The 24,696-nt window shown below is 48.5% G+C and overlaps 1 protein-coding gene and 1 long non-coding RNA gene across 3 annotated transcripts; one reads left to right on the top strand and one right to left on the bottom strand.

Moving 5' to 3' along the window:
• Window positions 1–710: 710 nt before the first annotated feature.
• LIPG (lipase G, endothelial type) lies at window positions 711–10,681 on the bottom strand. 2 transcript variants are annotated; one of them, XM_052778464.1, is made up of 10 exons: window positions 10,546–10,681; window positions 10,215–10,411; window positions 9,220–9,399; window positions 8,433–8,544; window positions 6,996–7,220; window positions 6,303–6,545; window positions 5,672–5,792; window positions 4,879–5,097; window positions 3,891–3,983; window positions 712–2,271 (listed from the first exon to the last, which is right to left on the bottom strand). In XM_052778464.1, the coding sequence occupies exons 1-10, from the start codon at window positions 10,640–10,642 to the stop codon at window positions 2,250–2,252; spliced, it is 1,509 nt and encodes a 502-aa protein (XP_052634424.1). In that variant the 5' UTR covers window positions 10,643–10,681; the 3' UTR covers window positions 712–2,249. The 2 variants fall into 2 exon arrangements, with proteins under 2 accessions (XP_052634425.1, XP_052634424.1); XM_052778465.1 differs by lacking the exon at window positions 6,996–7,220 and having other exon boundaries at window positions 711–2,271.
• Window positions 10,682–13,464: 2,783 nt separating this feature from the next.
• Window positions 13,465–17,742, top strand: LOC128137160 (uncharacterized). Its single transcript, XR_008233582.1, has 2 exons — window positions 13,465–13,812; window positions 16,419–17,742. It is a non-coding gene; the product is annotated as an uncharacterized LOC128137160 (long non-coding RNA).
• The last annotated feature ends 6,954 nt before the right edge of the window (window positions 17,743–24,696 follow it).

Raw genomic sequence — 24,696 nt, 5'->3', positions numbered from 1 at the left:
AGGTTTCCTTGAACTTGATGGTGTGGCTGCCGGAAAAAGCTGGGAAAACTCAGTTAGTGATCAGATTTGGGTATGTTTTTCTCAAAAGTATTCACCAACGGGCTAGCTACTGAAGTCAGGCAATGGTGAAGCATTTCAGGAAAAAAAAAAAAGACTTTCAATGGAGGAAAAAAGCATTAATGCAGGAAATCAACAGAGAAGAGGGAGTTTGTCCTAACTTGTCCTGGCTGGCCTGGCAGAGCAGCAATGGTCTTCCCAGAGCCCACTGTGCTCACTGCAATAGCCATAGAGAGCAAGTAACACAAAATCTGGCTTTCCCCCAGCCAAAAGCAGTAGTGGTATTGCTAGGGCTGAAAGAAAACAGGGTGGGAAGGAAAAGTGAATGTTTTTGGTAGTCTGCCCTGCTGAACAAGTCTTAGACATTATGGGGAAGGGGCAGAGAGAAAACCCCTCTACTGCTACCCAGACAGGGATTTTTATTTTGTAATATTCATTCTGCCAAAAAAAAGACGATCCCCTAGGCACTGCTGAAATCACATTCTCGCTGCTAGGCTAAAGCTAGAAGTAAACTTGTAATGTTGTATGATGGGCATCTCGGGAGCTACAACACAGGAGCAGATATCGAGGGACAAGATGGCTATATGCTGTTGTTCTTGCAAGGCACATCGAAGCTTGTGGTAGATCAATAACAAGACTTCACTGATTTTTAAAAAGCCCTTTATTTTTTTTCTTAAGGCTTATAAAAACTGTTACTCAAAACCAAAATGCTTAAAACTTTACATATGTACAATATGAGAAATAAATTATGTTTTAAGTCATAGAAAAACCACAATATACAAATAGGGCTTTGAAACCATTCTGAGTATGGCACGGTGACAAGTCACAGATACTTACTAAAGGCTTCAGTTATTGAAGCCTTTGCATAAAACCATGGGAAAAAAAAACATCTCCAAATGTGCTTGCTTTGGTTGGATTGAAGCTCTACAAAACTCAGAGAATTGCAGGCCTCGGAAGGACTCGCTAAGTCTTCAGAACTCAGTGCACCATCTGGCAACACCATTTTTTGAGATTGCTTTTCTGCATGCCAGAAGTTTGAGGGTTGTTATACCAAGTCTCCTTCCAAAAAGAAAAAAGGGGAGGAAAAAAAAAAAAAAGCCAAAACAACAGTTCACCTCTGACAAGGTCCACTCTGCTGTAGTAAACAGGACGGTTGTAGAGTCCGTCAAACTCAGAGCGAAGCCAAGTTCACCTGGCACCAGGGAATCCAACCGGGATGTTGTGGCAATGAGGGTAGGATGTCATCTGTTTGGCTCGGTTAAATCCTTTGCACCGAAATAAGGTCTTAATTATGCGCTGGTACTACCACACCATCTGAACAGAGGCGAACGCTTTCTCAGTAGTTAAAAGGACTGGTGCAAAGCTCTCCTGAAGCAGTACGGTTCCTCACCTTCCTCCTCCCCTACAGTCAGTGGAAGGGCAGCGGCCGTTTGCCTTTTGGAGAGAGATCAACACGTGGGACCAGGCAGTCACGCTGCAGACATTGACCGGGGAGCAAGGAGCGGCTGCCAACACCATCTGCACCGTGTTCTGCCCTAGGTACAGGGAGGACGGAGTACTACCTTCTTATAAGGTCATATAGAGAGATTTCGGTATCGGCCAGACACAGAACAGATTATTTTTTAAGGCAAGCAAAGGACAACTTGAAGTTAAGTGGCATTGTGCTTATTCCCACCCCTCCCCTGAACGACCCCCCACGCTTGACCTGTGCTGGTCTCATCTTCCCACAGCCCACAGTGCTATTGGAGCCAGGGTAACTCCTACGCTAGATGCTAATTTATTCTTGGCAGCTCCGTCACCAACAGTCTGATGGGCAGTTAGCATGGTTATCTTCTCAGCTCCCCTGGCAGGCAGACCAGAAGATCATTGCTGAGGTCTAGATCTGTGAAGATCTTATCCATAGTCCTGGTAAACGGGAGCAGGGCAGGAAATTCAGCGTGTAACGGGTCAAGGTAAGGTTAAATGCACAAACCAGGCTCCTTGGGGAAGGGAGAATGCAGTTTTAGTAACTCTAGGTCTAGGACCGCAGTCCATCGATTCCTCCTCAGTTTCTTGCATCTGATCCAAGATGTTTTGTCCTGAAGAGCTGCTTGCTTTAAGTGCTACCAAGCCGGATTTTTGCCAGAGCATCTTGCCGCCTGTGTGGTCTTTGTGCATCTAGGTTGCTCAGTTGTGAGTCTTTAGAGAAGTCTTCAGAGCGAATTTGAGATAGATCTGGGAAAAGCGGAGAGGGGGAAAAAAAAATAATCTAGTTAAATGCAGAAGTTAAGAGGAGTAATAAAGAATTCCTAAGAAACTCTGGGATTCTAAGAACAGGTTTAGACAGTACAGGTTGGTATTTTATTCTGTCAAAGCAGCGCTTTGCCCAGTAGCTACTCAATGAGAGCCCGAAGCAGACATTATGCACGCAAGTAGGCTGCAAACAGAAATTACAGGTCTTGATGCTAGACTCTGCCTGTTCAGATCCATTCAGGGTGGACAGATGTTTGCAGACTCAAATCTCCAAGTAGGGAACTATAATCTTTCAGTGACTTGGCAGGAGCGGAGAGCTGAACAGCAAGTAATTGCTCGTGATCTCTGGGAGGAAGGACCATTTCCTAGAAACCATAGCGTGTTAGAGCTCAGATCTGCTCCTCTGCCTCGTGTAAAAGCTGTACTCCATGAGTAAGCAGGAAGGGCACATCTGCCAGCAATTCTGTTTTATGGGGGTTACCGACTAGCGTATCAAAACAGCCCTTTATTGTACCTGCAGGAACATTTACTTGATCTTTCAAGACTTGTGGCAGAGCAACAAGTTTTTGCACAGGGGTTTCATTCACAGAATTGTTTGCTACCGTATGCAGCACAGCTTGCTGGTTTCTGCCAAACTTGGAACAGTACCAGCTCACATTTCTGAGCTGAACTCTGCTGCCCGAGAGGGTTGTGCAAAGCCCGACTTCCACGGGGCTTTGCCTAGCCCTAACAAGCACTTTGTCTCTGGATTAGAAGCGACAAAGCTCTAAGTTTGCAAATTGAAATTTAAGAGAGGCCAAAAGGCTGGGCTTCATCTGAAGGAGACTGTCATGCAGTCAAATGAAGAGGGATTCATTCAAAACATGACTAGAGGCAGCCTGAAGCAATCAAGCTGTCACTGCTGGGAGCAGGCTTACTGGAAGTCATGCTCTGAGGACTGATCCTAGGTGTCTGGAAAGTCCCTCGGAGGTTAAGCGGGGCTGAGGTGCTCCGGCAGCACCTGAGTTTGTGCTCTCCTGAGCCAGAAGAGACTAGCATGGCCGGAGATGAAGTGGTAGGAGTCACTACTGTAACAACATGGCAAGTCCTCGGCCGTGTCTTGCTCATGCAGTTGAGCTCAAACTTTAATCAAGAGATTTCTTGGCAGCTCAAGATTTTCTACCAGGCTGAAATGATCTTTGAGGCAATCCCCTGCGCTCCCAGCTTTCCTCTGTTTTACAGGGCAGTTAATAGATACCTCTCATTAGCTCTCCACTATTGCCCACTGGGTATTGGTAGCACCCATACTGTGATAGCAAGCAGAGAGGTTCTTTAGGCCCAAGGATTGTGTTATACCAATTGGGTAGTAAGCATGTAAAGGTACAAGATAAACCAAGATCAGAAGTGAGGATAATATCACCCAGCTAGTGATAGTTGAGGCATACATGAAATTTAAGTCTAGTAGCTGGGAATCTTGGGCTAGAATTTATTAACTTTTTTGAAAGAAAATGAGGTTCCAGGAGTCTGAACAAAAAAAAAAAAAAAAAAAGAGGTTCCACTCATCCCAGCACAGCCACATGCATCGGACAGGATTTCTCTTAGCTGATTTTATTTTTCCCTACCTTTTTTGCCATTCCCCTGTGCACTTCACAAACCAGAGCTCTTTACCAGGAGATATATTGGTTAGCTGGGAATCCTCCACACAAAAAGCAAACCTAGGAGGAAGAATCAGAAGTCAAGAGAAGGTACCTGTTGTCTCCATGATTAACAAATAGCATATAATATGGACTGTAGCTAATTCCAGGACAAGTTGTTTGATTTGACGTCCTTCCTGTGGAGCATCTTGACACACCATTAGCCTGTTGAATGGCTGTTTTATTTCCCACTTTAATATTTTATCTGGGGATCTCTGCTTCTACTACCCCTATGTTTCATAGCTTGTAGAAACTAGGATGCAGAATACCTTACAGATGATAGGTAACGCTTATTCAAAGCTCTGAGAAACGTGGGAAATTTGTCAATTGTTCTTTGACGGATCTGTGTTACCTTCAGAACAACGTTAACACAAGATTTGGGAGCGCAGTGCTACGTGCTTGGCAGCTTTACTTCTCGTTGGTTGCTCAGGTCGCTTTCCAATTACAGAGATCTCGGTAGGAGCAATATAGTGCTTAAGGAGTTGGTGTCACCGTGTTACCGGTTGCAGTTTTAGGTCTAGCTGCCTGCGTCAAATCAGCACGTTATGCCTGTAAATAATAGCCATGCCCCATCTACCTTTCAGCGTATTTGGTGCTGTCTGTACTGTAACCCTTCAGGTAGGAGCTAAACCATCGTGAAGCAGGCTAATTTAGTCCCCAAGGGCAGGCAAGATAGTGTCACAGTATCTAAATAAAGCAAAAGAACATCCCAGATCTGATCTGCAGTGACTAGTTTTGCTTAAAGCCTAGTTTGCAACCTCAGGCTGGCAAGTAACCCCCTACCCTACACCATGAGGCAGCGTTAGCTGGTAACACTAAAAATGAAAGACAGTTCAGGGTACCGACTAAGTTCAAAACCCCAACTTTTTGTGCTAGATTCTAATCTCTCTCATATGCAGCCTAACGCAATTATTACCTCTGTTGCGTTTCCCCAGATTTCACACGTATGCGTCTGATATGCAGTTCCTGGGAAGATTTCACAGGCCGATACCAGTAGCTCTTCAGCTCTTTCCATAGATCGTACCATGACTGAGATGTTCCTTCCCAGGTGAGCTTTATTTTTAGAAGTTCACCCATGTCCTTTTCAGTATAGACCAGGAAGGTGTTAGTAGCATTTAGGCCAATTTGGTCAAGCCTGAAAGACAAGCAGACACTCAATATTGCTTCCTTATGGAAACATGCCAGATGCTCATTCATTCCATGCAAGAAGTTAAAACAGAGCCCTTTGCAGCTTATCAAGTGCTCCACGTTCAACTGTCACCAGATAATGACTGATTACACTAAAAGTGAGCTTAGATAGCCGCTTCAATACAATGCGTTGTGTATTTGGCTCAGCCATCCTTCCATAGCTTAAAGGTGAATTTCATGCCTTGTGTTTCTTCTGGGAGAGGCTAAAGGAGGTCAACAATGCCTCCAGAGATATGGCTGCTTTCAGACTATACCCAAATGGGAGAGGGAAAAAGCAGAACAAAGTACTTCAACAACGAGCCGTGAAGGCTAGTACGCAGAGGACTGGGCACATCAAATTGCTTTCTCAGCAATAAACTATAATTAAGTTACTGGATGAAAAGGTTTTTTGAATGGTGATGGAGTGAGGCTGCTAGGCTCAGGTGCAATGCTAGTGTCACCAGAGGAAAAAGAATGATGCCACCTTGTCTAGTCCCAGTGGCCTTCTTACTTGAGTAAACACGACAAACCAGCTTGCTTACATTTCTAAAGAGAGAGGTTCAGAGTCTCCATTGGTGCCATGAAGGGTGACAGAAAAAGTGGGATCAGCCTCTCCCAAGCTCTTGTAGCTGAAGACATGCATTTTCATCTGAAAATGGTAGACTGGAGAGAGACAAGGAGAGCATACATGGAACCAAGTTTGTTGAGACACAACATTGCTCAGCATGGCTCTTTGTGAAATAGGGTCTGGCCTTTGCCAGCCAACACTTTCTTTATTGAGACATTATTGATCACTTTTTCCTGCCCTTACTGATTACAGAGTTGACATTTACATAACAACAACAGTGGGTCCGCTCTGGGGAGGGCTCCCCAAACCTTACACTGCTCTAAGGTTGGGGTGGTCTTGCAAGTACAACATGCGTGGACTGTAGCCCTGCTCAAAAAGCAGAGCGTCCTTATGGCCAGAGCCCTGTTGATTATTTTACGTGGAGGAAGGAGCACATTAATGCCACAGGACAGCAAGGCAGCCAGGTAACAGCGAAAGACTAACGCCTGGTGCTGCGGCTGCTTTGAGGTGATGCTACTCTTCCACCTCTACATCCTTCCCAACATCGACTTTGGGAGTCTGCTCTTAGAGATGAGACTATGCTCTTTCTAAGAGGGAAAGCGTACCTTTAAATGGCATGTCAGCTCTTGTTTTTAAGTACATCTTGCTGTTTCTTTTGTTCCGTGTTTTCCTGGCATTGTAGCCGATGCCGCTGCAGCGGTTCTTCCGGCAGCTCAGGCAGATGCCCTTCTTGAAGCGACTGGAATCGGTACATTGAAATGCGAAGCTTTGTTTATCTTGGTTCACGAGGGAGTCCACGAAGAGGTGCACAGACCGCTCGTGTTCACATTTAACAACTTCACCAATTGCTAGAGAAGCAGAGTTGCAAGGGATACGTTTTGTTTAATCATTTGTCACCCCAGCAGCTGGTAAGATACAGTGAGCTATGCCTTTTTGTAGCCCAACATGAGTTGACCATGGCCAAAGTCGAACATTTTTCAAACAGTAGCAATTCAAGAGGTTAGTGGAAGACACTTGAAGAGGACCGTTCACTTAGTCTCTACCATGAAGAGAGTTTTCAAGAGGATTCTAGACCCAGCATAAGATGACCATAGTTTGTGATCAGGTGTTAGAATGAGAACATGCTACTTCAGAATTAAAAGCAGGTCTAGTTTCTAGCAAGTATCTCCAGTAGAACAGGCAGTTAAGAACGAAAAAATAGTTTGCTCTGGTAAATCAGATCATCCCCCAGCATCAACCCAAGTCTATTTGCGAGGAGTCTACACTGACCAGAGGCGAAATAAATAATGAGAACTTACTCCCATAGGCAATTGCTCCCAAGACATCACCTAAACCACAGCCAGGCTGGAAGTCTCCCCCGTTGGGGTAGATGTCAACATGGCCTACAGGCATCTGGATCCCAATGCTAACACCTAGAGTTTCCCTTGTGTAGGTGTGAAGGACATCCACAAAGTTAGCATCATCGGGGGAGAGGCGCTTGCTAGGGTCCACTCCTTCAAACATAGGGCCAGCTGGATCCAAGCCTGGTGTTAGAGACAGTACGCAAGATGCCAGGTAAGAAATTGGGTTATTTCATACAGAATATAGCCAGAAGCCTGCTGCTAGCAGCCCTCCTAACCAAGTGCTACACAGACAGTCCCTGCCTCATTGCTGATACTGTCCCCCAAGATCTCTTCACCATGGGCTCACTGAGGGAACAAATGAAAATGTCCCGTACTATTTTTGGTTCAATACGACCCAGTAGTAGCACCAGTCCATTCTGCAGCGATGGCTTCAGATTGCCTGTTGGAAGCAGTGAGTCTTTGCTAGGTCACAGTGAAGAGATACTTCAAGAGGTAGCAGCAGAGGACCGAACGCCAGAAGAGGTCTAGCACCCCACAGAGACCGCTGGTTGCCAAAGCTGCCTTGGTGACGTTTAGTCGATTTTCAGACTGGACATATGGAGGAACTAATACATGTTTAAGCAGCAGACAGGTAATCCCTGCATCTGAAATCCCTTGATGGGTTTGGGATGTTCTCTTAACCCTTGAGCCTCACCCCCAACCTGAAGCTGTGCTCCTGAGCCATTCCCCAAGTTGAATGTTTGGTGATTTTCCTGCTTAACTAAATATAGATATTTAACGCTAGGCTCTGAGCAATTCTTACTGCCAGTGTCACATTTAAACGCTTAATGCAACCCCTTGTACCATGCCCTAAGTTCTCACATGTTGAAATCGGATTTCCTCTGGAGTCAGAAGCACTCTCTTCAAGATATTTTCAGAATGAGAGGTTGGGGTTTTTTGGGGGGGTTGGTGTGTGGTGGTTTTTGTTTTTTGGTTTTTTTTTTTTTTTACCAAACATGCTATGGGACAAACAGCACCCAATAGCTCTCACTTCTATTCATTTATGAGCTATAACTGCAATAACAGTATCACTCAGAGGCTTAGGATTTGGACAGTAAGAGCTTGAGCTGGACTTGTTTTGAACGCACATTTAACTTCAAATATACTCAAGATCAGGTTGTCCTCTGCAAGGTGGTGGTTTTTTGTTGACCCCCACCTACATTTGGGGTTCAAAATTAAGATACTCTTTCACAGGAAGAGACCTGTGCTCCCCACTGCTGCCACAGGTAGGAAACTTGTAATTTCTGAACAAGCAAGCCCAAAACAACATCGCAGCAACACAGGAAACAAGCCTCTTCGGGGAAACTCATTGCCGCGAAGGAAAGGTAAGAGACTGCTTAAAAAGCCACTTGCCTGTAATTCTGCCTATTGTCCCATGGACGTGGTTACCAGCAAAGCCGGCAACGTGGGCGCCCAGGCTGTACCCGATCAGGTGGACATTCTCGAGCTGGAAGAGCGGGTTCTCCTGCAAGGAAAGATAGATATGATCATCTGCCCCTCTGTCTTTTGGAGCATCTGGCGCAGCTCCTATCTGCAGGACTCTCAAGTCTGATTCTAAGAAGAGATTGGAGGGAGAGGGCAGACAAGCATGCTTCGTTCTTTATTTCATCAAGACAACTACAAGTTGAATGGTTTGGATGGCACTTGTGGCTTGCCCCCAGCCACAGTACCCAGCTTCCACCCCCAATTATGATATTCTTTGTTTAAGCAGCATCTGGAGCAGCCTTCTCCCAGGGAGCTGCCAGCAGCCCTCAGTACTGGCCATGGACTCAAGTGCCAAGTGTAGCACCGTGCGCCTTTTCCTTCTCCTCTTCCACCCTCTTGCCGAGCCGAGGCTGACTCTGCCCAACTCCTGAGTTCACAGTGCTCAGACAGGACTCCAAATTTGAAGTCCACTCCAATATCACCGATCCGAGCACGCTGCAAAGCAGCGTCTTCCAGGAAAGCAGGGTAGCACTTGCTGGTGCAAGGGCTGAGCACAGCACCTTAGCTGTGAGCCATCGCCTCGCCGAGCCTCGGGGTTGGGATTACACCAGAGCCTTCCCCACTGGTGAGCGCCGGAGCTGGTGAATGCTCCGTTCCCTTGTGCAACAGTCTTTCACGGAGCATTACAACAGAGCCCGTTCTTAACTTGTGTTACCTGTAACCAGTCGAGCAGCCTCGCTATGCTTTTTCCAACAATCTGTGTGTTGTTCACAGCGTCGGTATAGAGCTGGTGGGCAAGCGAAAGCCAATCCACCACGACCACGTTGGCATCCTTCTCCCTCTTCTGAAGAGCAGAGACCAAGCTGCCCAGCCAGGTTTCGAACATGCCGCTCATCTAGAAAGAGATTCAGGTGTTAGTTTCCAGCTCACAAGACCAAGATTACACATTCACAGTTAAGTTATTAGTATATCATTTACATACTCTGTGCCAGCTGTATGCTGCTCCTCTGCAAACCCCACTACTTCTCAGCGCTGCGCTAATGGTGTAAGAAAAACAGGTTTTGAGAGACTCTGGATGTAATTAGCCACCTTGCCTTTTAGGGCAGGAAGGAGAGGCATTCATTACATGCCACCTTATTACTCTTTTTCTCGAGAGTCTCAGACATTCTGAGAGATTGCAAAATTATTTGCCAGTCCTGGCACCACTGTTTGCATAAGCCCTGGTAGAATTGATAAGTCCCCTAGTGCCCACATCAAATGCAGAAGAAGAAAGGTTGATAAAGTCTGTCTGCCCTCTGTTTCTTTATCAAGGAGACCACGTAGCAGAGGTGAGGACTGTGGACATGCAGCTAAACTTACAGAAAGTCTGTATGCGTGTCAAGCCGAGTGCCACCTTCGCAGTGGTCAGTCAGTGGGATTTTAGGGAAAAACCTCAAGTTCCCTTTGCCACATTCACATTATACAGATGTGAAGTGATCTTGGATGGTTGTGAATGAGCTGGGTGATTTCACAGAGTCTGACCCACACCACTTTGCTCCAGCAACCTCAGGTGCAGCTACCAAGGGGCCGCAGCGTTCAAAACGCGAGAAGTTGTCCCAAATCCCTCGCGTTCTAGAGCCGCAGACCCTTTACAGGGCGGCTCGCTCTCTCCGAGCGGGCGGCTCGAACACCGAGCGTCGCCCAGAAGCGCGCAGCATCCTCCGTACTTACTGTCCAGCCGTGAATGATGAAGAAGGTTTTAGCTGTCGCGTTGAACTTGCAATCCTCCAACCGCTTGCGGTGGCCGACGGCGAGCGTGCAACCGTCCTCTTCGGTGTCCGGCGAGGAGCGGAGATTGAACTTCACCTGCGCCTTCGCTGCCGGCACATGCTCCCGCCTGGCCTCCAGCAGCTCGGCGAGGGTGGCATCTGTACACCCGTGGAGGAGGAAAGGTCAGCAACACTCCCTCTGAACCCACCTGGGGGGGGGGGAAACCCGCTTCGTGCACCCCACGGTGGAGGGGAGGGTTGCTCCCGTCCCGCGTGGGAGCCCGCTCACCCACCTTCTCTTAGCAGAGCAGCCTCCGCCGCCGGCGGAGCGCTCCCCGCCGCCGTGCAACAGGTCAGGCCGGTGCAGAGCAGGAGGACGAGTCTCCTCATGGCTGGGGAGGGAGGACGGACGGACGGACGGACGGACGGCGGCGGCGGCGGGGCTCGGCGGGCGGCGGGGCCCTTTAAGGGGCCGCGCGGGGCGGCGCTCGTGGCCCGATGGGGCCGGCCTTGGCGGCGCCGGCCCGTAGCGCCCTTCCTATTGGTCACGCCCTCGCTGACGTCGCCCGCAGCTTGAATGGAAAGGCCACGCGCCGGCGGGGGCGGGGCGGAGCGCTCACGCGTGGAGGGCGGGGGGGGGGGGGAGCGCTCCGCGTGGGGAACCCTGCGGGGGGGGGGGGGGGGGAATTTGGGGGGGGAACCGGGGTGGTCACGGGTGGGTAGAGCGGCGGCGGGACGCGGCACGGTAAAGGGCTGGGTGGGCCGGCGGTCCTCCCCCGCTGCAGCCACCCACTCGGGGGCCAGCGTGGGTCTGCGGGGTTTTTAGCTCCACCCGTGGGAACCCCCCCCCCCCCCCCGGCTCTTTGCCACTCGGGACGCTCCCGGCTTAGCGGGCACGAGAGAATTTCCGAAGGGCATCGCCCGGCTCGCAGCCCGTCGGCTTCTGCCGTCGCGTTTGCGATACAGTAAAGAGTTTTGAATCCTCCGTTGTGAAAAACTGTTTATTCCTACTTTTTTATTGCCTGTATTTTTCCCAGCTATTGATTTTTACCAGTTACTAATTCATAAGAAGGTATTCCGTTTTATTCTGCTGTTGTCTTGCCGCACGTGGCATAAGGAGAAGAGGTGATGCTCCGGGGATGCGTGGCTTTCCTGGTCTCTTTTTCTTCCCCTTCCTCAGCCCCGTGGCTCCTTCCCTTTTTCTCCAAAAGCGAGGAGGAGGCACCGGGGTCTGCAGTGTATAAAAATAGCCGGGGAGAAGGTAGGAAAAAGGTGCAGGTAAACGATGGGCAGAGATGAGGAGGGAAAGTTGGAAGCCTAAAACCAGTCTACAGCAAGGGAAATAACGGGAAATCAGGTACGAGAATTGCTTTAGCCCCCGTAGGTAGATATCGATGGAGGGAATTAATCTGTTTTTCTAGCGGTGCTTTCCCGGAGTGCTGAGTTTGTACCCCATGCTCCTACGAGCCTTGCTCAACCCAGCCACCTCCTGCCTCCACGTGGGTTGGCAGTTGGACCAGATGATCATTGTAGGTCCTTTCTAACTGAAATTATTCTATTTTATTCTGTTCTGTTCTGTTCTCTCGTAGCTCTCGTACACGCAGCAGGCTGTGGCTGGGGACTGCTGCTCTTCTCTTGGGGATCGTTCCCAGAACCTCTTCATTTCTGACTCTGCAGAATGAATACATATTCTGGCAGCTATTTGAGCACCTCCTGTTTTAGGAGGCTGGAGATGATGCTAACTGCTTCTCCCCAGGGAGCGTGGGTTTGAGCAGAGTGTCCTGGGGACGCAGCCTCTCCCACAGCTGTGTGGTCCCTCTCGAGGAGCAGCATCCTGACAGCAGTGGCCTAAAAAAGAAAGGACAGAGGTTTCTCAGCTCCTGGTCCACGACTGGACTTACTCCTGCAGGAAATGAATCAGCTAAGCCTCATCACCAAACGCTTCATTGTTTTAAAAAATCCCCGGTGCCAACAAAACCCTGCCAGACCATCGGTCACTGCGATGTCTTCTCGTTCTTCCTCCCGTGCCTTTGCATTGAGCTGTTGCCTCTTACCATTGTAGAGCTGTGGCAAGTGGGGACGTGTCCTCCTTTTGTCTGTGCAACGCCAGGCTCCGGGAGGGGGGTCCTGCTCTTCGCCTCTGGCTTCCAAGAATGACGGTAGCGGTGAGAATAGCTTAGCAACAGCAAGGAAGAAGTGCTTCAAAATAATTCTTGGCTGCTTTGGCCAAAAGGTGATGATAGTCCGGGGAGATGCTCAGGAACTGTTGCGATAGGTATCGTATCAGCGTAAAGAGTGCGGCTCTGCGCTGACCTCTCTGTAACCCTAACGGCCTGGGGGGAAGAAGGCTCCCACCCAGAGCTGCTTGGAAAATAACAGTTCGTTAAGCCCAATAATTTTAAGGAGAAATTCCTAGTTTTGATTAGTTTTTCACTGGGAAAGATTTCATGGCTCCCAGATGGAATTCCTGGATATTGTAATAAGTAATAAATAATAAACCGGGGTGAATAATCTACCTTAAAAGAGCTGGCAGCTCAATATTTACAGCACTTGTAGGGATGCTGGAGGCTTTATCCCAGCAGCTGGTCTGAGCAGGGCAATGCCCGGGGAGATAGTGGCTGTTCTCGGCCGTGTCTTTCTGGCGCTCTTATTCTCTCCATCCCCGCTGTGATTTCCTAAAAATCTCAGTTCAGTCCAAAAGTGGAACAGGAATGTTTTTGAAATCATGAGTATTTTTACAGGAAATAGAAAAATGTCCCACTCGGCTGTAGTCACAAGCTCTTTGCAGGTGGGTGCTGGGTGGCTGAGGCCAAGACTGGTTTCTTCTTCAGCACCAAATGTGGTGAGTCAGAGCAGAGCTAGGAGATGTGGAGGCAGAAAGGACGTGAGAGGCGTTAAGCTTCTTTCTTAGTAGCAAAAAGCTAAAATCAGTATGGCGTGTAAATTAATATGCCAAAATATTTAAGGGTCTGGAGTCTGCTGGTGATCTCGGGGAAGGATTAGAGAGGTTTTTCATCAGCAGCATTTAATTTGAGAGGTTTCCATGTCCATGCATCCGGCAATGATTGACCCTTTCAATGCTATTTCCATATGAGCAGAACATCTCAGACCTGGGTTAGGGTCAGCGTCTTCTGCAGGGGCTGGGCATCTTTGATAGAAATAGATAGGCTGTCAGTGTCCTGCTCAAGGAGACTGAAGTTAGGAATCTTTTGCAAAGTGATTGTCTTTAATGCTTCTATTGCCCTGTCAAAATTAGCACGCTGACACCTCCTTTCCTTGCAGAAATCGCAGCGAGAAGTATAAATGAACCACACCATCAAAGAGCTGAGCATTAAGGGAAAAGGGAAAATCCTTCAGCATCGCACGACCTCTTTAAAGACCTGTAGAGGCAGAGTACTTCTGGTGTGAGCGGCTACAGAGATCACAGGGAAAATAAACAGCAGCCTTTTGCATGAACGGCGCTGCCGACATTGCATCCCACATTCTCCCAGGGGTGACCTGCTGTGGAAAGAGCAGCAAAGAGAGGGGTTTGCTGCCCAGGACAGGGTACCACCACCTCGGTGAGTGGCTGCAGGAGGGATTTGCATGGTATTCCTGCGGCTAACATTGCATCCCGTCGCATTCACATCACTAGGAAGGTGTAAGTGGAGCACTCGGCCCGAGTGAGCCCTCCTGATGGGGAAAAATTGTGGCTCTTGGGTTCGTGGGGTGCTTGTTACTGAAAGCAACGGCACAGCAACAAGAGTCAAAAACGCTTCGCTTAAGGATTGCTCATTTGTGCAAGCCAAAGATTGATTTCATTGCTTTAGGTTGGCTATTCAGTATCAGGGAGGGATTATTGCTATTCTGCAAATTTGTAATTCCACGCATAGAAACTTGAGAGTGTTTTACACACCCTCCATTCTTCCTGCCTGTTTTTTTTTCTATTTTCATTCCTTTTCTCCAATGAAAGAGGGAGTAGGATTTGCAGGATAGGAGGAGGAGGGGAGAGAAAGGGATTGTTCTCTTTTTTTTTTTTTTTTAGTTACAAAACAGTTTTTCTTTTCAATTATAAAACACAGCCTAGGCAGTAGAATTTAATGGGATTGGTGTTAGTTTCTCTCTTGGCTCCTTCTGCCTAATTTGTTTCTGAGATGATGGGGGAGGTGGGGTAGAGACGGGGCTGGAGAACAAACCGAGAAGAGGGAAGGGCTGCTCGGATGGCGGTCTGCGGTCCTGGAGAGGCAGCTCTCTGGTGAAATAACATCCCGGCTTAATCTTTGCGTCACCTTGCGCCTGCTCAGCCCAGGACCTCTTGGTTTGTCATCATCCCGTCACGCCACCGATTATTTTCTACTTAGCGCTTACTGCAAAGGGGGGAGATATTACTTACGTGGCACGGTTTCTGCTCTGGATATTTTTGTTCTGTGAGCGTCAAACTGGGGTGAAAACAGGCCACGGTGTCTTTGTTTCGCAGCCGTTCCTTATCCCGCAAAGTCTCTCCTCCCCTCCTCAGCCTTTCAAATACAGCCCCTCTATGAACGTGCTTTATAGGACCAATATTTCATATTCCTTTGCTTACAGAAGTGGCTAATCTCCATCAGGTTATGAAATCAGCTCACATGCTTCAGTGGCATTACTCACTATTGATATCCCCCTTCGATCCCCTTTGAGCTCTCTTTGTTGGAGGTAACCCCTTCTCCTACTTCTTCTAAGCTGATTTCTTAGACCACATCATTCAAGTCCCACATCCCCATGGTATTTAGATGTAGTAAAAATGACTGGAGGGAAAATAAATGGCAGCCGGCGAGCCAACTAAACTGTCTGACTATTAATGGTCCTGTTAGTTGCAAATTTACTTTACCACAAAGCCCCCAGCATGTAATCCTTAGATGAATGCCTTTGATTGTGAGGGAATATTTACAGCTGACCCTGCCAGCAGTCTGCAAACCTGCAATGGGCCTCCTATCCCACATTAAATCCGCTGGCATCTGTTCCTGGGTTCTTATCAAGCACATGCTCTGTTGGTGCAGTGTTTGGGCCGTAGCGCTCGCGGATCCGGTGGGCCTTGAAGAATAAATCCCCGCATTCCTGTGAAACGCTAATTCTTGTGAACGTTGTCACACAGGGAGGAACGTTACAGTTTGTACCTGCCTCCAGGCATCGCCATCCACAAGGGAGGTTTCCAGAAGGCTTTGATCCCCACCGGCCGCCCCCTCCCCATGGCAGGTCCCCAGTCCTGCTGCTGGACCACCCTTCACCAAGGACAAACTTCTTCTCGGCCACTCTTTGTTGTGCCGTTTTCCCAGACGTGCCTGAGCGACACGAAGTGATTTCTATGATGGAAACCATCATATCTCTTTATCTTTATCTCTTTTTATCTCTTTTTCGCCCCTGCCCGTGCCTTGCGTTAGCCCCCAGGTTGCTCTGATTGAGCGTGGTGTTCCTGCAGAGACCCTCAGGTGGTCGTACGCCATCTCCAGCCACAGTAGAGCCGTGCAGGAGCGCAGGCTGAAAGCCGGCGAGAGCTCGGTGTGTCCTGACGCCTACTCCCTGTGTCCCAGCGGACAAGTGTAATTCCGCGGCTTGTCATTCCCAGCACGTCCCGTGGTACGTGAGGTGGATCCAGACCGCTTGGCTGCTTTGTGTCGGACAGAAGACCCAATGGTGGGTGGTGGGCCCGCTCCGTCCACTCTGCAGACAAGGATGTCTTTAGGTCTGTGCCGAGGAACGACATACATTTTTCTTTCTTTTCTTATGCCTTTACCCAAAGCCCACGCTTTTCCATCCAAGCTGTATGAATGCTGAGCATGTTTGGGCTTGAACGTGGACTTGGAGCCAAGCCCATTGGCAGTGCAGAGGTGTCGTGGGTGGCCAGGGGGCTGTTTGCTCCTTTCTGAGGTCCTGTTTTGGTGGGGGAGAAATGTCTCAGAAGTTTGTGATCACTTGACCCTTCAGGTAGTGGACGGTGAGCCCCCAGCGGTGCTTCTGCTTTAACTCTCCTGTATCCAGCGAAGGGAAAAGATTAAGAAAATAATAAATTATTAACACTGTTTCCCTGCCTTTTTTGTAAGCGGAGCCTGGAGCTGCTAGAGGAGTCCAGAGAGGAGTTTGCAGGGGGCTGTTGGTTTAGGGATTGCTTTAGAGTGCGTATCCTTATCCATCTACTTTTTCTTCAAATCTGCAGGAATATTTGGCCCAAGTCTGGAGTGGATGTGGTAGCACCATCAGTGAGATCTACTCAATGCTCAGCTGGACTGCAGCTCGAGAGGAGAGGGTAAGAACTGGCAGAGCAGGCGGCGGCTCCCCTGCCTCCTTAGATGAGTCTGTCAGACCAGGGCACAGCCCTGTCTTTGGGCTCATTTCTGGTAATTAGCAGCTAAAAGATCTTGCAAGTTGGCATTTTGGCAGGATAATTAGAAAGCTGATAGCTCCTCCTTCTCCAAAAACTTCCCAGGCTAAACCCTAAACTAGCCATCTAGAGCTTCATTTTCAGCGCTCCTAAATCCGCTTTAAATTTATCTCAGTGGTACTCAAGCTTTCAAAACTGATCCCGTAAATCTGGATGGACACCAAAACAAGGAAACTGAGCACGCCACTCAACTTCCCAGTGCCCACAGGAAAGAAAAGGAGTTATTTATTAAAACCACTTAATTTGTTACTTACTTTAGTAAAGCCCTGTAAAAACATATAATGTTTGTTCTCTCCAGTATTGCTAATTTGCACCCAAGCTTTACGGCTGCAAATCTCAGATAATTCTTTCTTCCTGGGCTGCTGTTGGGTCAAGCAGCTCATGCACGTTCTTCCTCTTCTTGTGGTCCTGACTGCTTATTTGGCTGGTGTTTAGGAGATCCTTTGACAGTATTTTACTGTAATTCACCTTAAAGGGGAATGGTATTTTAAACCACAAGCATAGACTTTGCGCACTAGCTTCTGTTTTCCAGAAAAAGTGTGACAAACGGTTTGGGGCACAGAAATAAGCAGCACAAGATGGTGCTGTGTGTCATCAAGGTCGGTATCATTTGTTCTCCAGCACCCTGTTTTTCATTTACCGTCTCCTTTGAACCTTTTGGCTTCTCAAATCTGAGGAGGGCGTAGCACTGGGATCTGCCTGAGACAGGGGAAAGCCTCGAGCCATCCTTGGAGATACCTGGAGTCTCCTGCTTTCCTCATATGTTGGCTTTACTTATATTGACAATATTATTAATTTAATTTTTCACCAGCTTTTTTACTTTGAGAACCCATCAGTTATCCCATCCCTGAATCCAGTCTCATTCCTCAGTGTCTCAATGAAAAGGACACCTATCACATCCCGTTTGCAGCGCGTGCAATATGAAGATGGGAAAGAATGAGTTGTCCCTGAGGATGCTGGTCCCCCATTGGGCTCTGCTTCACCATTTATTCCTAATTGCCTAACTTCTCCCATTTGTTGCGTTTGTTGAGTGTGTGGTTCTTATTAGGAAGGGTCAGTGGCTCTGTAATTAATTAATAAAAGCTTGGGGCATTTCTTAGTACTTTGTACTCGTGTTCCTGCCTGTGATGTACAGACATTGCTAATATTCATCCCAGGAACTCTCAGTCCAAGGACAGACAGGCAGACAGACTAAGGTCAGGGCATAGGAAAAACAAGAGGGCTTTTCTGTGTGGGTAAGTTATACCCCAGGCTGCATCACAAGAAGTGTGACCAGCAGGTCGAGGGAGGATCCGGATTCTGCCCCTCTGCTCCGCTCTGGTGAGAGCCCACCTGCAGTACTGCGTCCAGCTCTGGGGTCCTCAACATGAGAAGGACACAGAGCTGTTGGAGCGGGTCCGGAGGAGGACACAAAGATGATCAGGGGGCTGGAGCACCTCTCCTGTGAGGACAGGCTGACGGAGTTGGGGTTGTTCAGCCTGGAGAAGAGAAGGCTCCGGGGAGACCTTATTGTGGCCTTTCAATGCTTAAAGGGGGCTTAGAAGAAAGATGGGGACAGAGTTTTTGGTAGGGCCTGTAGTGATAGGACAAGGGGTAATGGTTTTAAACTAAAAGCGAGGAGATTCACATTAGATATCAGGAGGAAATGTTTTACGATGAGGGTGGTGAGACACTGGGAGAGGTTACCTAGAGAGGTGGTAGATGCCCCATCCCTGGCAACATTCAAGGTTGAAGATGAATCGCATTGAAGATGTCGCAGCTCACGGCAGGGGGGCTGGACAAGATGACCTTCAAAGGTCCCTTCCAACCCAAACCATTCTGTGATTCTATTCTATGATTCTACGATATGCTTTGCAGATCAAGGGTGATATTTTCTAAGCAGAGCACCACGCAGGAGGTGTGAGCAGAGACCTGCTGGGCAGGCAGGACAGAGGACCAGTGGCAGCAGACCTGCCCAGTCTGGGATATGGGTGCCGGACTCGTCCCGCTAACCACCTCCCCGCACGTAACGCTCTTTCCTTGCACTTGCAATCCATGACCTCTGCCTCCCGTCCCGTGCCCGTGCCGTCGGCGTCGCATCCCCGCACGCTGCAGGTCCAGCACCTGACTGAGTCGCGGGGTGGCCGATGGCCGTGGGATGGGGTGGGAGCTGGAGGTGTGCTATCTAGCGGGGCCCCGTGTTCAGCAGATGCCTGCCACAGCCTTGCCCGGTGGTCCCGACCCATCATATGACCTTCCCGAGCACCGGCATGTGACTGGGCCGTGCTGGAAAAGACCACGCAGAGCAGAGAGGAGAGGTTGGAGAGGGGGAGGGCAGCTCAGCTAGAGAGGATTAGTAAGCATGGACAGATAGGGAAAGCTTTGAAAGAGGGGGCTTGTGTCAGAGGTGTTGCAATAGCAAAGAGGGAGGTAGCTGGATGGTTGGAAGAGGGAGGGAAGGAGTGAGCCAGGAGGGAGGGATGACCTCAGAGGTGACATTTGGGATTGAAGTGGGGAAGTCTGCATCTTGCGGAGAGGAAGGTGCTGCAATCGTCAGAGCAGGAACGAGCAGAAACTTGGGGAAAATCTCTGACGAGAATAGGAAGGAATAAACACCAACCACGTGCTGGGATAATAAATGAAGGTGCCGGACGAGTTGCTACGGACATTAAGTTTGGAAGACAGTAGATGTTCAGGGCTGTAGCTTCTTGCTATGCCACGAACAGAACCCTGTCTGCTGGTGCCAACTTTTGCACAGGTTGTGTTAACAGGTATCATACAACCTTGTTTCTCAGGCTCTCAGCAAGATCTCTGCCTTGGTTCAGAAGAGAGAGGGCTGCAGGGGTGACAAAGACGGGTCCTGCCCGCGAGGACCGTTCCTGCCCCGGGTCCCTCCGTGTGGCATCTGTCAGCAGCGATGTGGAGGTGCAGAAGCCCCTGGAAGAGAAGAACAGGTTTGATTGTGGTTTATTGTGGCTGATCCAGAGGGACTCTTGACCAGGGCAGCCGCAGAAAGATAAAGCAGATCATAAGAGAGAAGAGGAGGAGGCTGCTTTGATCCGTTTTGGTTCGGAGATGCAATGCAACAAACAGATGGAGTTTGAGGCTGCGTTTCATAGTACGGGGCACACTCAGCTTTAGAAATGTTGACAGGACTCACAGATCAAGAAGAGTTGAGGTTGGAAGGGCCAGTGGAGATTGTCTAGAGCAACCCCCCTGCAGCTCAAAGCAGGGTCAGCTAGAGCTGGTTGCCCAGGATATTGTCCAGTGGGGTTTTTTTAATGCTTCCAAGGATGGAGACTCCACAACCTCTCTGGACCACCTGTTCCAGGGTTCAACCATCCTCACAGTAAGAAAAAAAAAAAAAAAGTTTTATGTTTAAACACAATTTCCCATATTTTAATTTGTGCCTAAATTGTGGATGCAAATTGTGGGCAATATCCCCAATTCCAGGGATAGTTTTGGTTTCATTAACCAAAAGCACATTTAAAGCAGTTCTTCTTGGTTATGAGCTAGACAGGTTAGAGCAAACATAAGCCTCAGATTTAATTTATCCCAAACAGTGTTTATGATCAGGCACTTACATGATGTCTTTATTTACTGCCTTACTCGTCAAGGCAATTGGCTGGTCCATTGCTGGCAATTAAAGCCACGAACGAGCAGTCGTAGACCCGCACAACCTGCGTAAATGGTTTGCTGGCAAGAAATACACCGAATAAACACAAACTTCAGCTACAAGGTCATTTAATCACATATGAGGTTTATTTTACCGGTGATTCCCTCCTAGCTGGGCGTGCAGGGGGTGGATGAACCCGTAGCTCTAGGACAATATGCCAGAAATGTTGAGTATTAAGACAATATCACCGATTGCTGTGGTTTTTTGTTTTGACCACGCTCCTGGCTGGCTGGTCACCAGCAGCGTGGGGAAGGTGCTGTGCCTGCTGTGTCATGCTTCAGCAGTGGTGACGGTAAGGACAGATACTCAGCTGTCATGATGCCAAGCTCCCTTGGCTGTTTCCTCACCCCTGGACTGGGTACAGTATATACACTACAGAAATAAATAGACTCTGTAGCTAACCTCTTCTTGTAAAGAATCGTCTGTGTTTTAGGACTCACAGGGAATCAAAAGCATTCCAGTTGTTCACATGTTTCAGATGATACACTTACAATGATTTATATATATACACACAAATATACAGAAATATACACCTAAATATATATATAAAAATAACTTTATTATATATCTGCTTAAGTAAGGACCTTTTCACCCCTTATGGAAGCATCTCTTCTTAAAAATCACAGGGAGGAATATATAACATAACTGAGCTCTTCAAGTGACCAAGACAGAATTATTGATGCAGAGCAAAACTCCTGTAGTGTCTTGTCCTGCTGACAATGGTCAGTCCATCTTCCAGAGATGCATCTCCTCCTTTTCCAAGCCCACAGATCTTGCTCCTGGGTCTCACTGCCTGGGTCAGATTTTAGGACATGGTGTGGAGAGTGGCTTAGCTGGAGAACTCACCTACCACGTGTCCAAATGTCACTGTCTTGCTGACCGTGGGAGGAAAAGGAGAACAATGGGAGCAAGCTGTGCCTCTGGAGGAGCCATGCGTCTGGGAGGAGGAGTGCGGGAGTCCATAAGCTGGTCAGGAGAGAGGAGTTCAGGGAAAGAAGGCGCAGGCAGCTGTCTGAAGGCTGGAAAGCTTCAGCATTTCAGCATTCAAGATGGTTTCAATTTAAAATGTCTTTGTCTTCAAGATTTTCTGCTTAATCATTAGGACAAGCAACCCATTTGTATGTGATTTTGTGAATGACAGTTAATATCCCCACGTAACCCTTGGACTCTAAAAACCGGGTCTGTAAGATAAATGCCAAGAAATCTACAAAAAAGTTTGAGGAATTGGCTTCCGTTCCTGTGTAAAGAAGAGGTGAAAACTCCCTCCTATAGCACGGCGGATACACGGTGTGTTTTAGCAAGGCAGAGTTAAGCTTAGCCAGTCAGCCCCAATGGATCTATCTGTCACGGGGATTTTAGCACGGACCCTCCTGCTGCTCCGTCTGCCCCTCTGTTAGAAATTACTGCCCCCAAGCAAGGCAGCAGTGGCAGATGCGTGCCTGCGCCGACGGTCAGGCACTCGAGCTGCGACGGAGCAGGGGCTAAAAGTAATGCCTCGGCCTCTGAACCGGCTGGTCTGAGGACAAGCGCAGGTTTGCTTCTGTCACATCTGCTGTGGCAGTGGTTGAACTCCAGAGCTGCTGGAAGTGAGCTCTCTTTTTGGTTCCAGACCTGCTGTGAAACCATAGCCCCGGCCAGTCCTGGAGCTCACCTCTCCCTCTGGCCAGGAGGGATTGTGGCTATCAAGGGCATTGACTGATTGTCACATAGGATGACATTTGGCTTGGCAATTCCAGTAGCACTGATAAGGCCGCTTGTTTGTTCACAGCTAAAGCCACAAAAGGACTTATGTGGTACAACATTCCTGCACCCGTATGCTCCCTGCTGCTGGCTGGGCTCTTCCAGGGCAGGCTAACGGGTGCAGCCCCCTTCCAGCCCCAGGAGAACATCCAGAGGAGAGGTGTGAAGCCAACACATTGCAGGCTGTTCGGCAGAAAACCTGCAGCAGGAAGGGTGGGAACATCTTTGCCACAGAATAGCCTCTGGCCTCGTGGTTAGGATGCGGCTTTGAAACCTCTCAAGGGAAGAAAATTGAAAGTAGGTCTCCCACATCCTGGGAGTATGCTGTGGCCACCATGCTGCTGGGTTAAGATGGGCTCTATCGCTTTCTCTTGCTGCCCTGGTGATGTGCCCTTCGCAGGAGGATGCTACCAGCAGGAGCTTCCAGGGTGCAAAGTAGGGGAACGGTTTGGGTCTGAACACAGTTGGATCTTTGCTTTCAATGCCTGCTGAGAGAGTGAGGTCTTCCTGGGCGCGCACAGCACAATCACCAGGGCCGGGTGGCACGGACAGGGGAGCTAAGAGGGATGGTACCAGGGGAGCTTAAGGTAAAGACCTATGGTATTGAGATTCCAGTAGGATTAGGAGGCAGCTGCCTCCTACGCAGGAGTTTTCAGGATCATGATTTTGGACTTAGGTGCCTCAAATTTCTGCTTAGGATCCAAAAACTCTTTTCAAGTCAGCTCATGCAAGCTAAACATCCAAGGCAGCTGGTGCACTGGGGGAATAATCTGGGTAATCTCAACAAGGGCACGTGCTCAGCTGCCTCAGCCCTGATCTCAGCACTAGATATGTGCTAGGCTGCCTCTGAGAGCAGTTGTTAACCTCCCAACAAAGATGAAAACATGCATCTTGTTTCCTGACACCATCCGCAGGAGCTCCTACCTCTACACTTCCACCACCGCAAGCCCTCAGCAGCTGATCATAAACAGTTCCACGTGTCGGGGAAACAGAAAACATAAGTAACAGAAAACGTGCCCTGTTTGTTTTGGATTTGATTGATGAACACAATGACCATGTGATAATTCCCACCATGTGTCAACTACTTATGTTTCATGCCTCTCTTCCAGCTTTCTCTGAGTGTCTTGCTGCGTCTGTGCTCTGCTGTTAAGAAGCTTTGTAAAGGTGCTTCCCAGGGAAAGGCCGGTTTCCTCCACCAGCACTGGTTTCCCTGCATGGAGGCATGTGCAGAGGGGTGGGCAGAAATGATGAAGGAGTAAAGTTGCATTCAGGTGGGCTGCAAGGGAAGATTCCCATAGTAGGGTGGGAAAGGCCATGGAAGTGTTTGAGGACCTCAGGTTTTGCTAGTTTTAATTTATTGCATCTGGAAACTTAGCGCTCTTGGAAGTATTACCGGTTTTGTTCCATAGGAAGGAGAACCGAAAACACTAAGAAAGTGTTGGAAGTCATCGCTGAGATCTGTTTTTATGTATTTACTGTTTCCTCAAAGTCATGAGACCCCAGAGGGGACACTTTTTCTTTTCTGTTTATTTTTCGCTAGTAACGCTTGACTTAGAAAGGCTGTTGTGCATGTATTTTGGCGGTGCCGATCCTTCTTCACGTTACCACTGTTCTGAGATGGTTGTGTGTACTGAGGCACTGAGTGGCTTCTAATCCCATGGACGATGATGGAAGTGCTAATTGGTGAAAACGCATCTTGAGTATCTCAAAGTAAGTATCCACGACTGAAAGCCTGTGTGTGTTCTTGTGAGTCTGGGCTCCTAATTCTTTTTTTCATGGGAACTTCATATATAAAAAGAATACATAATATTTGCCCACATCCCAGCAGGCTTCCTCGCTTTGCGCTTGGTTCGCAGAAGTTACTTGGAGACTTTGCAGAAAGCTTCCCCTTGACAGCAAAGTAAAAGGCACATTTTAAGGCAGCTGAATGGAGAGCTGCAGTCACAATTAGTGCTCTACAGTTTCCAGCCATGTAACTATTTGTGATAGTTCAAATATTTTCCTCTTCCCATCTGGGTGAAATCCTAGCTTCAAAGCTTTGGGGTTTTTTAGCTTGAAACAAGAGATCCAAAAATAGCCTCCTGGTCAGAGCATTTACACGGACAGCACGCTCTTGCTCCGCTCTGCCTATTTCTAAACGCAGAGCTGAACCCAGACTCTCTGGTGCTGCGGAGCTGCCAGGACACCGGACTGCTGGCTGCTTGGGAAGATGTATTTTTTTTTTTCTCACTCTGTCAAACTGTTCTCCATGAGCCTTTTGCTGGAGCTGGGTACCGCTTTCAGGAAACGTGTCGTTTTTTATTGAACCCCTGCTTTCTCAAATTTCCCAAGCAGTTCTAGTTGCAAACGCAGCCAAAAACGGAAAAAAAAATCTTTTATTTTAACAAGTAAGCCTTTTTTTTTTTTTAATAATGGTGCAGTAAATACCAGTTGCAATTTATAAACAGGAATCTCTCCGGTCTCACCTCCTGGGTACCTGTTAAGCCGCACTCTCCTCTCTATTCTCAGCCTGAACCGCCATCTAGCTGCAGCCCTTGGCCTTGCGCCTTGGTCTAAACCCACTTCTGGCCTGTGAACAACACCGGCCCTGAGCCGGGGACTAATAAAACTGCGCCTTGGCTCCCATGTCAGCCTTATCCTGACTAAAACAGGTCTCTT

The sequence above is a fragment of the Harpia harpyja genome, chromosome Z (assembly GCF_026419915.1).
Source record: "Harpia harpyja isolate bHarHar1 chromosome Z, bHarHar1 primary haplotype, whole genome shotgun sequence".
NCBI classification, from domain to species: domain Eukaryota; kingdom Metazoa; phylum Chordata; class Aves; order Accipitriformes; family Accipitridae; genus Harpia; species Harpia harpyja.
This window is presented reverse-complemented; position numbering and strand designations above follow the sequence as displayed.

Bases quoted from the DNA above. Each gene is read 5' to 3' on its own strand.
- LIPG (XM_052778464.1), bottom strand. From the start codon at position 10,642: ATGAGGAGACTCGTCCTCCTGCTCTGCACCGGCCTGACCTGTTGCACG. The intron at 5,793-6,302 runs GTACGCTTTCCC...GTCTCTCTCCAG, and splicing joins AGCTGACATGCCATTTAAAG to TCTACCATTTTCAGATGAAA. The intron at 2,272-3,890 runs GTAGGGAAAAAT...CGCTTTTCCCAG, and splicing joins ACAGGGGAATGGCAAAAAAG to ATCTATCTCAAATTCGCTCT.